The 14,576-nt window shown below is 55.9% G+C and overlaps 1 protein-coding gene across 4 annotated transcripts in view; it reads right to left on the bottom strand.

Moving 5' to 3' along the window:
• The window catches only part of DTNB (dystrobrevin beta), a 159,247-nt gene that overhangs the window by 106,429 nt on the left and 38,242 nt on the right, over positions 1-14,576 (bottom strand). For all 4 annotated transcript variants that reach the window (XM_066180189.1, XM_066180191.1, XM_066180192.1 and 1 more), the window contains exon 10: positions 7,626-7,750. In XM_066180189.1, coding sequence (XP_066036286.1) covers positions 7,626-7,750 — 125 coding nt within the window. The remainder of the gene's footprint in view (positions 1-7,625; positions 7,751-14,576) is intronic.

Raw genomic sequence — 14,576 nt, 5'->3', positions numbered from 1 at the left:
CTTTTCCTGATTCTGATCCTTTTCCTTATCCTGTTTCTGATCCTGCTCCTGTTCCTGATTCTGATCCTGATACTGACGCTGATCCTGATTCTGCTTCTGATCCTGCTCCTGATCCTGCTCCGGATCCTGCTCCTGTTCCTGCTCCAGCAGTACAGCAGGAACAGCAGCTCCTGATCCTGCTCCTCCTTCTGATCCTGATCCTGCTCCAGCTGCAGTTCCTGACCCTGCTCCTGCTTCTGATCCTGCTGCAGTTCCTGCTCCACCTCCTGACCCTGCTCCTGTTCCTGCTCCTGCCCCATCTCTGCACTGAACAGCACAAAAAACGCTCCCAGAAAAGCCAAACACAGGGTTTGCTCCCGCCATGGGCAGGGACACCTCCCACTGTCCCAATGTCCAGCCCGGCCCTGGGCACTGCCAGGGATCCACCTGCCCACCCTGCCAGGGGACAATCCCTGCCCAAGATCCCACCTGTCCCTGCCACAGCGTGTCTGCGCCACCCCCACAACGCTTCAAAACCCAGGATTTAATATCAGGAGTTGGCATGAGGTGGCTCCAGGGTCACACCCCAAAACCCCACGGAGGCGATGGAGCTGTTTCAATGATTCCTCCCCAAAAAAGTGCCCCATGCCAGCACCACCTCTGCTTCAGCAAACTCACACAACGTCCAGGTACCCTCGCTGTCCACCACACCCCCCGGCACTGCAGGGCAAGGGCAGCCTGGAGCTCTGCGCAGTCACCTCACACCTGAACCCAAACAGCATTTGCATGGGATTGGTCTCCAACAGCCAGAAAACTCCCACCTGGACACAGGATCCCTGGAAAGGAAAATCCCTCCCAGCCCACGGAGTCCCAGCTGTGCCCGATCCCCACCTTGTCACCGAGCGCCACATCCAGGGATTTCTCCAGGGATGGGCAGCCCAAAGCTCCCCAGGCACTGCCAAGGCCTGAGCAGCCTTTCCCTGGGGAAATTCCTGCTGCTGTCCCACCGGAGCCTGCCCTGGCCCAGCCCGAGGCCATTTCCCCTTGTCCTGTCCCTGTTCCCTGGGAGCAGAGCAGCAGGATTCAGGGAGATCAGGAAATCGCAGAATTTCCATTTTTTTTGGCTGGTACTGGCCCAGCCCGGCTGCAGGAATGCAGGTGAAGGTGCAGAAACACTCACTCGTTCCTGGAAATGCGAGGGAAGCAAACCCCTGGTTCCCTCAGGGATGTAACTCCAGGGCTCCAGCAAAATCCCCGGCTCGGAGGCTCCAGTAACGTTTATTTTTCGTCCGCATTTTTCCTATCTCCCGAAGCAGGGAGGAACACCGAGATAAGGGAGCCTCCATCTCGCAGGCAACGTCAGCCTGACTGCAGTTCTGAGCTCATTTTAATTCAAATCCTGGATGTAAAACCACTCCTGCCCTGGTGTTCAAGGCTCAGTGGGGGCGACCCCAGCACCACGTGGGTAAGAGATTCTAACGATTATTTCCTTGACCTTCACCATTCAAAACATCCTGTTTCCTTGCCTGGAGCAGCTGTGGCAGTGCCCGAGGCCGGGCTGGGCACTGGGACAGCGGGAGGTGTCCCTGCCCGTGGCACTGGGGGGCATTTCAGCTCCTTCCATCCCAAAGCGCTCCGGGATTCTCGGATTTCCACGTTTCCCATCCGTTCCCCGGAAGGTGTCTCCCTCCAGCTCCCGCTCCCTGTTCCCTGCTAAGCCCATCGGCCGGAGGTCCGGGGTGACGCTGAATTCCTCCAGGATCGGCATTCTTCCAGCTGCCCGAGCGTCCCTTTGCCCCCGGGGGCTCCACCTGCGCTCCCCGAGGCCTCGGCTGGGCAGCTGCCCCAGCCCCAAACTCATTTCCAGCCCCTGAACCGTCCCCGGCCCTTCGGTCCTCGCCCAGGGCTTTGCAGGCAGGATGCCAGCTCCAAAGGGAGCCTCTCCTGCTGATCCTGCTGGCTCCATCCCGGTGCCCCAAATCCCCCCGGGAACGCACCTGCAGCCACCTGCGGGCCGCCACCTCCGCCGAGCCGCTCCCAGCGCGTTTTCCCGTCCGCGGGCTCCGATCCCAACATTTCCTCCCTCGCCTCTGTTTTACACTCCCCCTCCGCCGGTGGGAGGGAGGGAGAACGGCACCGAACTCGGCAGGGCTCCTTCTGCAGCTGCACGGGGGCCGAGGGGATGGGCGCATCTCCATGGGATACCCGAATCCCAGGATGGATGGGCCGGGAGGGGGCCTTGGAGCTGATCTTGTCCCAAACCTGCCCATCTCCTGCCTGCCTGCCTGCCTGGGGCTTCCTTCACTGTCTCCTCAACCTTCCGAAGCGCTAATTAACACCTGACGGCAGCAGCCCCAGGTCATTAACGCAAATGAACCCGCCGGGGTTGAGGGTGACCCCAGCCCGGACTCCGCCGGCTCCTCTTTACTGCCGGCTCAGCCGAATTGAAATGAGCTTTCGCTGCCCGGCTCTCCAGCTGCTGTGTCACAGCTGGCCCCGGCCGGCCCCGGGCGGCGACAACACCGGGATCCGCTTCCAGCCCTCCCCAGCGCTCCCAGACGGAACAGCAGAGCCTGAGCTGGGAGCTGAGCTCCCAGAGCCGCCGGCACTGGAGACACACACGGGGCAATCCGGGCTCACCACACAGAACCCCCAAATCGCCGGGGATGGAGAAGATCCCCCGACAGCATCCGGTCCATCCTGACCCCACCTTGTCACCGAGCGCCACATCCAGGAATTCCCGGGACACTCCAAAGCTCCCCGGGCCCTGCCAAGGCTGAGCAGCCTTTCCCTGGGGAAATTCCTGCTGCTGTCCCACCGGAGCCTGCCCTGGCCCAGCCCGAGGCCATTTCCCCTTGTCCTGTTCCTGTTCCCTGGGAGCAGATCCCAAATCCACCCCCCTGGCTGTCCCCTCCTGTCCGGGAGTTGTGCAGAGCCACCAGGTCCCCCCTGAGCCTCCTTTTCTCCAGGCTCAGCCCCTTTCCCAGCTCCTCAGCCTCTCCTGGGGCTCCGTTCCCTGCCCTGGACACGCTCCAGCCCCAGGGGAAGGCGAGTCCCTCCCCAGCAGCTCAGGGCACCCTCGCTGCCCCTCCGCCAAACCACAGCCTGGAATCGACACCAACAACTCCCAGCTCACTGTTCACATCCTCCCTCAAAGAGCACAGCCGGTTGCTTTGTTTATTCTTTTTCCCCCCATTTTCCCTGGACCCTTTGGCCAAGCATTGTTCAACTGCCCCCAGTCACTCGGATTTCCATTCTTTTTTTGCTCAGCTGGAGCAGATCTCGGCTTTGCCCGAGTCTCTCCCCCAGGATTTATTTGTAGGTGCGGATTCCTCCACACCAAACACAAGCAAGGCCTGCTCCCCGACGGCCCAGGAGTGACTCTCTGGGGCGTGCAGCAATTCCCGTTTGGAGCCGAGCTCCATCAGAAAACCTCCCCTGGCGACAGCCCCTCTCGGCCCTAAAACCCAGGGGAGGGGGTTTATTGTGATTTTCGGTGTTTCAGCAGTGTCCCAGGAGCACAAAGGCCTCGTGTCCCTTAGACAAACCCCCGTGGGTTTGTTCTGTCCCTGTGACCTCCACGTGATTTGGGGCTGGATATAAATCCCCTGCACCACGTCCCAGGTGTTCCCAGGGCTGACCTTGGACCATCAGGCCCCGTTTCCTCATCCTCTGGCTCCTCACGGCAGTTTGGTCTTCACGTTTAATTAAAGCTGTCAGCACAGAGCAGATGTCTCTGAGCTGCCGAGATACGGCCAGGAGTGTCTGGGCAGCTGGCCCCGGCCCTGCAGGAGCTGTCCAGCCCTGTCCCCATGTCCCTGGCCCTGCAGGAGCTGTCCAGCCCTGTCCCAATGTCCTTGGCCCTGCAGGAGCTGTCCAGCCCTGTCCCCATGTCCTTGGCCCTGCAGGAGCTGTCCAGCCCTGTCCCCATGTCCCTGGCCCTGCAGGAGCTGTCCAGCCCTGTCCCCATGTCCTTGGCCCTGCAGGAGCTGTCCAGCCCTGTCCCCATGTCCTTGGCCCTGCAGGAGCTGTCCAGCCCTGTCCCCATGTCTCCGGCCCTGCAGGAGCTGTCCAGCCCTGTCCCCATGTCCCCGGCCCTGCAGGAGCTGTCCAGCCCTGTCCCCATGTCCTTGGCCCTGCAGGAGCTGTCCAGCCCTGTCCCCATGTCCTTGGCCCTGCAGGAGCTGTCCAGCCCTGTCCCCATGTCCCCGGCCCTGCAGGAGCTGTCCAGCCCTGTCCCCATGTCTCCGGCCCTGCAGGAGCTGTCCAGCCCTGTCCCCATGTCTCCGGCCCTGCAGGAGCTGTCCAGCCCTGTCCCCATGTCCCCGGCCCTGCAGGAGCTGTCCAGCCCTGTCCCCATGTCCTTGGCCCTGCAGGAGCTGTCCAGCCCTGTCCCCATGTCCTTGGCCCTGCAGGAGCTGTCCAGCCCTGTCCCCATGTCCCCGGCCCTGCAGGAGCTGTCCAGCCCTGTCCCCATGTCCCCGGCCCTGCAGGAGCTGTCCAGCCCTGTCCCCATGTCCTTGGCCCTGCAGGAGCTGTCCAGCCCTGTCCCCATGTCCTTGGCCCTGCAGGAGCTGTCCAGCCCTGTCCCCATGTCCCCGGCCCTGCAGGAGCTGTCCAGCCCTGTCCCCATGTCCTTGGCCCTGCAGGAGCTGTCCAGCCCTGTCCCCATGTCCTTGGCCCTGCAGGAGCTGTCCAGCCCTGTCCCCATGTCCTTGGCCCTGCAGGAGCTGTCCAGCCCTGTCCCCATGTCCCCGGCCCTGCAGGAGCTGTCCAGCCCTGTCCCCATGTCCTTGGCCCTGCAGGAGCTGTCCAGCCCTGTCCCCATGTCCTTGGCCCTGCAGGAGCTGTCCAGCCCTGTCCCCATGTCCCCGGCCCTGCAGGAGGTGTGACATGTCCCCATGTCCCTGCAGAAGGTGTCCAGCCCTGTCCTTGTCTCTGTAGGAGGTGCCCAGCCCTGCCTCCCCCCCTGCACATTCCCAGGACCATCCATTCCAGCTGTGCTCCCGGAATCCTGCCCTGAGCGTCCTGCAGCCCCCTGGCACCTCCTGCCCCCCTGACACCTGACCTGAGCATCTGCCACCCAACAGTGCCTGGGCATGGGAACAGGCTGGGAAGGAAAAGGCAGAGATGGATCAGAAGGAAAAGGCAGAGATGGATCAGGAGGGAAAGGCAGAGATGGATCAGGAAGGGAAAGGCAGAGATGGATCAGGAGGGAAAGGCAGAGATGGATCAGAAGGGAAAGGCAGAGATGGATCAGGAGGGAAAGGCAGAGATGGATCAGAAGGAAAAGCAGTTCCAGGCTGGGCAGGAAAGGCAGTGAAGTGCAGGGAAGGAACAGGCAATGCTGGGGACAATGCACAGCCCTGTCCTCGGGCTCTGATGAGCCATTTCTCCGGAAACGTGGAGCAATTCCTGAGGAGAACCGACTCCAGCTCTGACCCGAGCAGCAGCAGCACTGACCCCCAAGTTCTCTCCCATCGGAGTCCCCAAGGAAAGCAGAGAATTTCTATTCCGTGGAATCACATGGCACCAAAGCAAGCTCTGGGAGAGCTGGGGATCCTCGGGGAGGCAAGGACTGGAGGGGACAACACAGAGCAAAGCAGGGCTCAGCAGGAACTGGCGCAGGAACCAGCTCCAGGCTGGACGGGAGGTCTGGAGCTCTACACCAGGAAAGCCACAACTACGCACAGCTCCGCAGGTCTCACCTGTGCAGCGTTGGGGCAATTTAGCCTCCAGCTTTTCCTTTAGGAATGCCACACTGTTAAAGGGAGTGAGCAGAAGAGGCCAGTCAATGGAACCATCGGGGCCTGCCGGCCTGGGATGGGCACAGGGGAAGGGACACCCTCGGCTGTGCACACCAGGGGATCCTCTCCCAGAGGGATCTGCTGCTGAGGGGGCTCAGATAAACCCAGAGGAGGCTCCTGGAAATGGGAGGGCTCCCTTCTCCTGGAGTTACATCCCAGTGCTGCTCCTCCTCCCTGCCCTACTGGTGGGGAGAGTTTTCCTCCAGCCTCCGTAGGACACTGAGGTTTCATTTGGAGACCCACTCCAGTTTGTTTGGGTCTTTGTCGGTTTTTTACATTTGAGTGGGGAAGCAGAGTGAGCCCAGGCTGCTCAAACCGACGCCAGTGCCGAGGTTTTCCCACCCAAACCATCCCAGCAGCTCCCCAGTGAGGTGACAACAGCAGGGGTGACAACAACGCCACGGAGAGAGGACACAGGGCAGCGCCAGGAGCTGCGAAGCGCCCGCCACGGGTCCGTTGGTGTGATTTCATTTACAGGAACGGGGACACAGAGGCTGAGCCAAGGCAGGGAGGGCTGAGGGGTGGCCCCGGTGGGGACAGGGACGTGCCAGAGCTGCAGGCAGGACACAGCCGGGCCTGGCCCAACCCCTCTGAGATCCTCGCACAAGCACAGGGCGTTCTCCGGAGGAACATTTCTAACACAGCCTGGAGAAACCAGCAGTGCCAGGCCAGGGCTGCTCCCAGTGCCCAGGAGGGGGCTCAGGCTGTCCTAAATACGACAAACTTGGCTTTTCCCAAACATTAAAACGAATATGTGTAATGTTGGAAAACTTTGCTGTAGTAATATAGTTTCTTTTATTCCTGCTGTTAATGAAACCCAGAAATGGTGATGAATATTTAGATATATTTATATTTCTTAGGCTATAGCACGGTGTTAAAATAAAGACTGCCTTTGTTCATATAACCCAGGGAAGGGAAAGGATTCCTGGATTATTTTATCCAGGTGAAGGTGACACTGACCAGAGCTCCAGGGGAGGAATTTACCCATTCTCTGTTCCCAGAGAAGGGGACACGAGACCACCAAGAGGTGCCACCAAGGGATTTATCTACCAGGAGGAATAAAATGTCCCGTTGGTGAGGTGGGGGCAGGCTGGGGGGGTTAAACCCAGAGAATTTCCAAACTCCGAGGAATGTCTGGATAACGCCCCGGGGTCTTGTGAACAAGTGACAAAGTGGGACATTTAAAGAATGTTTTCTGAGTTAGGATGGGCTGCCTGGCCCAACTGCAGCCACCCAGCCCTTAACCGGTTTTGCTTGTCTGTCTCCTAATCGTCTCTTTTCATTGTTATTAAACTTCTAAATTTTACCAAGAAAGTGAACCTCGTTTTTCACGAGGGGGTACTCACACCATGTGGGGGAGGTACAGGAGGGGGATCAGGGATTCCAGGAGGAGGTTCGGGGGTTCAAGGGGCTTCAGGGGTGCTCACACGATGTGGGCCAGGTCCAGGGGCTCAGGAGGAGGTTCAGGAGGTTCAGGGGGGTCAGGAGGAGGTTTAGGGGTCCAGGGGGGCTCAGGGGTACTCACACGATGTGGAGGAGGTTCAGGGGGGTCAGGAGGGGGTTCAGGAGGAGGTTTAGGGGTCCAGGGGTGCTCACATGATGTGGGCCAGGTCCAGGGCTCCAGGAGGAGGTTCAGGAGGTTCAGGGGGGTCAGGAGGAGGTTCAGGAGGAGGTCTGGGGGGTTCAGGAGGAGGTTTAGGGGTCCAGGGGGGCTCAGGGGTACTCACACGATGTGAGCCAGGTCCAGGGGCTCAGGAGGAGGTTCAGGAGGAGGTCTGGGGGGGTTCAGGGGGGTTCAGGAGGAGGTTTAGGGGTCCAGGGGGGCTCAGGGGTACTCACACGATGTGGGCCAGGTCCAGGGGCTTCTCGGGCTGCTCCGGGAAGAGCGGCCGGGGCGGGTCCCGGCTGGGCACGCAGCCCAGCGATCTGCTGATGGCGTGGCTCAGCTTCTTGGCCGGCGATTTCTGGGGTGGGGAACAACGACAGCAGCCGGGTGAGGCCTGGGGAGGGCAGGGGGCACCCGGGGAGAGGGGTGAGAAGCAACAGCAGGGCTGGAAAGGGCGCAGCAGGCAGACACCCCCGGGGTTGCAGCAGCGTTCCTGGGAAAGCAGCACCGGGGCACGGAGTTCTGGGAGGCTCCAGAGGGCTCCAACAATGGAAACTGGAAGTTTGAACCAAGCGATGTGAGACTAGGGAATAAACCGATTACCTGGGGGCTCCCTCGGGAACGAAGCCCAGGGGCCATCCCATCCCACGAAGGGATTTTTACACTCCCTGTCTGAGCACAGAGCGGCGGCTCTGAGCGGAGGAACAGTCACTTCCCGATTTTCTGTCCTGCACGGGCAAAGCCCAGGTGGGCCGGTGTCGGGCCAGGCGGGAGTGACTTCATCCCCTTTCACAGCTCCCGCAGCCGTGCTCAGGGACCTCACGGTGATCCTGGATCCTTGGGGATGCTGGAATTCCTGCCACGCCCACAGGAACGGGCACCTGCCCCCAGACGGGGTTTAAATGCCACGCTGACTCCCAAAATAAAGTCTGAAGGTGACACTGCACCGCCCGGGCTCCCAGCAGTGACACGGGAACCCCGGGGATGGTCTTTGCCAACCCTAAAATCCCAGGATTCCGCCGTGAGGGGAGCTCGGCATCACCTGGCGGCTCCGCTGACAGCCCAGGGCAGTGTAACTAATTAACCCCCCCGGCTAATGACTCCTGTGCAGTTCATTACTGCTCCTGCCCAACACTCCAAAGCGAGGAGGCTGGACAGGTCTCAAGGGACATTCAAATTAAAATTCAGATGAACGGTGGCTCAAGCGGGAGCCCGGGCCACGAGTCCCAGCCTCAGTTCCGGCAGATAACCATCACTACCGGGCAATTACTGGCAATTAGTGCCATTAACAGCAAAGGAATTCATCCCTCCTGCTGTCCCACCTGCCCCTGCCCTGGAGGTGCGGCCCGATTCCTTCCAGGTTCTGGGAGTTTTGTTTCTTTAGCTAAGAGCTCCATCCTGCCAAGCAGCAGAATTGCGTGGAGGTCCTGGGGAGCAGCTCATCCAACAGCCCCCGGATCCCTGGGATTCCCAACACTCCAAATCCTGGAATGGTTTGTGTTGGAAGGGACCTTAAAGCTCATCTCATTCCACACCCCCCCTTCCTTTTAGTTCCTTTGAACTCCTGTGAAAATCACGATTTGATTTTATATCACTCCCTGACCCCCGAGAGAATTGAAATGCTGCACACAGTCGGGATTACTCCAAACTTTAAACCCCCCTTGATTTCCCCTAAATTAGATCTTCACACGCTGCAAACGTCCTCGTTTATCTCCCTCTGAATTTGTTCATCTCCCTCCCACAGATTTGAGGGATTCCTCGGGATCTGGGAGGGAGAGGACGCAGGGAACGGCTTTAAGCTGGAAAAGGGGGATTTAGACGGGATTTTGAGCTCCCTGCAGAGCTGCAGCAGGGAACCGGGAACAACTCCTCCCTGGAATGGGCTGTCCCATCCCTGGAGGGATTCAAAGCCCTGTGGGTGTGACATTTGGGGACAGGGGGCAGCGGTGGCCCTGGCAGTGCTGGGGATGGTTGGATTCAATGGTCTCACCAACCCCAGTAAATCCAGGATTCTGTGATTTTTATAAATTTCACAAAACCCACCGAATTCTGAGATCCCTTCTTCAGCAAGCTCCCAGCCTTTCCCATGTCCACACCCAGCACTGAAGGACACTCACCTCCTGCTCACATCTACCAACCAACATTCAAATAAATGGTTTCTAATAAACAGTTTCTAATAAACGGTTTCTAATAAACAGTTTCTGCGTTCTTTCTCTCCCTGCATGGAATAACAAATCTCACGGCAAAGGTTTGCCTCTACTTATTGGAAGGGTTGAGGGAATGAAGAATTCTTTGAAATCCCTCCAGGGATGGGCAGCCCAAAGCTCCCTGGGCACTGCCAAGGCCTGAGCAGCCTTTCCCTGGGGAAATTCCTGCTGCTGTCCCACCGGAGCCTGCCCTGGCCCAGCCCGAGGCCATTTCCCCTTGTCCTGTCCCTGTTCCCTGGGAGCAGAGCCCGACCCCCCCCCGGCTGTCCCCTCCTATCCGGGAGTTGTGCGGAGCCACCAGGTCCCCCCTGAGCCTCCTTTTCTCCAGGCTCAGCCCCTTTCCCAGCTCCTCAGCCTCTCCTGGGGCTCCGTTCCCTGCCCTGGACACGCTCCAGCCCCTGCAGGGCTCTCCTGGCAGGCGGTGCCCCAGCAGTGCCAGCACAGGGGACGGGCACGGCCCCACCGCAGAGCCTTTCCCAGCCCCTTTTCCCAGCCCCTTTTCCCAGCCCTGGGGGCTGTGGATGCTCTCCCGGCCCATTCCCGGGCTGTCCGTGCCCTCTGCTGGGCATCCCATCCCCGGCTCCGGGAATTGCATCCCGCGGGAGGAGTCCCCGCACACGGCCGGGAACGCGCGGCGCCGGGGCTGGGCACGGACAGCCCGGAGTTATCCTCAGTGATCCTGGATTACCCTGGACTGCCGCCCCAACGGGAAAGGAAAGAGGCGGGGAGAGGGAAATAGGGGAAAACATGGGAGCAAAATCCGCTCAGCGGCTCCTCCAGCAGCGCGGGAGATGGGAGGGGCCGCGCTTGCTCCACATTCCACTGTTATCCCATGGAAACCCTTCCCACATCCCATCGTTATCCCATGGAAACCCTTCCCAGACCCCATCGTTATTCCGCAGAAACCCTTCGAGGATCCCATCGTTATCCCATGGAAACCCTTCCCAGATCCCATCGTTACTCCATGGAAGCCCTTCACAGATCCCATTGTTAAACCCTTCCCAGATCCCACTGTTATCCCGTGGAAACCCTTCCCAGATCCCATCGCTATTCCATGGAAACCCTTCCCAGATCCCATTGCTATTCCATGGAAACCCCTCCCAGATCCCATTTTTAAACCCTTCCAAGATTCCATTGTTATTCCATAGAAACCCTTCCCAGATCCCACTGTTATCCCATGGAAACCCTTCCCAGATCCCATCATTATTTTATGGAAACCCTCCCCAGATCCCATTGTTAAACCCTTCCCAGATCCCACTGTTATCCCATGGAAACCTTTCCTAGATCCCATCGTTACTCCATGAAAACCCTTCCCAGATCCCATTGCTATTCCATGGAAACCCCTCCCAAATCCCATTGTTACTCCACGGAAACCCTTCCCAGATCCCATTGTTAAACCCTTCCCAGATCCCATCGTTACTCCATGGAAACCCTTCCCAGATCCCATTGCTATCCCATGGAAGCCCTTCCCAGATCCCATTGTTAAATCCTTCATAGATCCCATCGTTATCCCACGGAAACCCTTCCAGGATCCAATTGTTAAACCCTTCCCAGATCCCATTGCTATCCCATGGAAAGCCTTCCCAAGGGAGCCAGGGATGCCCTCGGTACAGAGAACCTCGGGTTTGGGGCAGAGTGCCCAAAGGCGCGGCAAGAGGGGCAGAAATCCCAAATATTCCATTACTGACCGCAACCACAGATATATACACATATATATATATAAAAGTATCATATTATATTATATCGTATTATATTATATTATATTAATTATATTATACTAATATTATATTATATTATATTACATTATATTAACATTTATAACTCCCAGATCACATCCCAGGGATGCCCTGGATATCTGAGCCTGGAATTTCCAGTGCCAAGTAGTTCAATTAATTCAGTTAATTCAATTAATGACCAGGCAGCCCAACCCTGCTGATCCTGAGCTCCAGCAGGAGCCGCTGGGCTCTGCCTCCCTGCCTGAGGTTCTCCAATGAAACAGAACTGGGAGAGTCCAGAGGAGAAAATCTGGGAAGCGTTTCGGGGTTTCCATCCCTCCAAAGAGGCCCCGGCGAGCAGCGGGATCGTGCAGCAAAAACACTCCTTAAAGAGAGGTTTCCACCTGAATTTACCCATGCAAGATCACCGTGGTTCCAGGTTTTAATATATTCCATCACTATGTTAAAAATTGATTTATTTTTATATATCCTAATATTTTAATATTTTCATTTATTTATTTTATATATTATTTCTATTTCTATTTGTATTTATATCTAGATTTATATTTATATCTAAATTTCTATTTCTATTTCTATTATACTACATTATATTATCATTACTATAATAATTATGTAATGTAATTATTAAAATAAATTTTAAATTACATATAAATTATCATAATAAAAATTAATGTAAATATTATAACGTAATATATAATATAATTATATAAAATTATGATTATATAATGATACGATAATTATTAAAACGAAATTTAAATTACAAATAAATTTTTATAATATAGAATAATATAAAATATTATATTATAATATAATATATATAATATAATTATTTAAAATATACTTATATAATAATACAATAACCCCTATAATTATTTGAAATATTTGTATCTATCAATACCATAAATATATAGATATATATAAAATATCTCAATACAACGTGTATCAAAAAATCACCAAGGGTACCTCTGAATTTCAGGAAAAAGCAGCCGTATGTGTGTAGATAATAACAGATTGATATTAACAGAAACAATGATGTTATTGATAAGTGTTTTGATCATATTTATCGTAACTGTGGGGATATTTATCATCAAGAACCCCAGGAGTGAACTCCTCAGGGGCTCACTGAACCGCCAGGCCAAACACAAAATAGGAAATGTTATTATTATTATTATTATTATTATTATTATTATTATTATTATTATTATTACTCATTTTCAATTTTCACAAAACGAACATGAAAGATTCGGGGGGACGTTAAAAGAAAAAAAAAAAATAAACCACAAAAAGATTAAAAGGACGGCCCTGGGCGAGCTTTACTATCCCTCCGCGCCCAGACCATGCCGCGTCTCCACCACTGACGCCTCCCTGGAGGAGACATCCCAGCCCGGGCGTGTAACGCATCCCAGGGGATAACGAACAACCTGCTGCCAGCTGCGGCTCAACATTCCCCAACTTTCTTACCCACACAGTGGTAAAAGGAGCGGAGAATTTCCCTTCGCCTCCCAGGCCCTGCCCGGCACTCAGCCCAATCTTCTCCGAATTCAACTGTGATGCTCCAATGGCTTTTCCTCACGAAGACAACTGTTAATTACAACCATCCCACCACCTTCTGAACTTCCCTCTGGATAAGGGAAAGGCCGGCCTTAATCTTTTCCCACAAACGGGGTTTTTTTTGCCTCCATGAAACCGTCTGTTATTCCTCGAGCAGTGATGACCGTCCTGCCATCAAACCGCACCTCACTGCTGTGACCAACTCTGCAACGCCGCTCCGTGGCCAGATTTGCGGCGATACATCCGCAACCGGCAGGAGAGGAAGAGAAAAACGCGGCCTCCGGCACAGGAATGTCGTCTTTAGAGGGGCCACTGGAGAAAAGTCCTGCCCAGGAACAGGTTTGGCTTCGTGGGAAGAGCGGGAAGGACAACACGCCAGCATCGTGTGGGGTTCCAGAATCCCTGAGGCTGGAAAAGCCCTCCAGGGTCACCGAGGCCACAGCTTGACCCCAGCCCAGGAGAACACCCTGACCCAGGAGAAACATCCTGACCCAGGAGAACATCCTGACCCAGGAGAACACCCTGACCCAGGAGAAACATCCTGACCCAGGAGAACACCCTGACCCAGGTGGAACATCCTGACCCAGGAGAAACATCCTAACCCAGGAGAAACATCCTGACCCAGGAGAACATCCTGACCCAGGAGAAACATCCTGACCCAGGTGGAACATCGTGACCCAGGTGGAACATCCTGACCCAGGAGAACATCCTGACCCAGGAGAAACATCCTGACCCAGGTGGAACATCCTGACCCAGGAGAACACCCTGACCCAGGAGAAACATCCTGACCCAGGAGAAACATCCTGACCCAGGTGGAACACCCTGACCCAGGAGAAACATCCTGACCCAGGAGAACACCCTGACCCAGGAGAAACATCCTGACCCAGGAGAACACCCGGACCCAGGAGAACACCCTGACCCAGGAGAAACATCCTGACCCAGGAGAAACATCCTGACCCAGGAGAACACCCTGACCCAGGAGAACATCCTGACCCAGGAGAACATCCTGACCCAGGAGAAACATCCTGACCCAGGAGAACACCCTGACCCAGGAGAACACCCTGACCCAGGAGAAACATCCTGACCCAGGAGAAACATCCTGACCCAGGAGAACACCCTGACCCAGGAGAAACATCCTGACCCAGGTGGAACATCGTGACCCAGGAGAAACATCCTGACCCAGGAGAAACATCCTGACCCAGGAGAAACATCCTGACCCAGGAGAACATCCTGACCCAGGAGAAACATCCTGACCCAGGAGAACATCCTGACCCAGGTGGAACATCCTGACCCAGGAGAAACATCCTGACCCAGGAGAAACATCCTGACCCAGGAGAACATCCTGACCCAGGAGAAACATCCTGACCCAGGTGGAACACCCTGACCCAGGAGAAACATCCTGACCCAGGAGAACACCCTGACCCAGGAGAAACATCCTGACCCAGGAGAACACCCTGACCCAGGAGAAACATCCTGACCCAGGTGGAACATCGTGACCCAGGAGAAACATCCTGACCCAGGAGAAACATCCTGACCCAGGAGAAACATCCTGACCCAGGTGGAACATCCTGACCCAGGTGGAACATCCTGACCCAGGAGAAACATCCTGACCCAGGAGAAACATCCTGACCCAGGAGAACATCCTGACCCAGGAGAAACACCCTGACCCAGGAGAACATCCTGACCCAGG

The sequence above is a fragment of the Chamaea fasciata genome, unplaced genomic scaffold (genome assembly GCF_029207755.1).
Source record: "Chamaea fasciata isolate MVZ Bird 193981 ecotype frontalis unplaced genomic scaffold, bChaFas1.0.hap1 SCAF_3, whole genome shotgun sequence".
NCBI classification, from domain to species: domain Eukaryota; kingdom Metazoa; phylum Chordata; class Aves; order Passeriformes; family Sylviidae; genus Chamaea; species Chamaea fasciata.
Note: the sequence above shows the minus strand (reverse complement) of the source record. Positions and strands in the feature narration are given on the sequence as shown.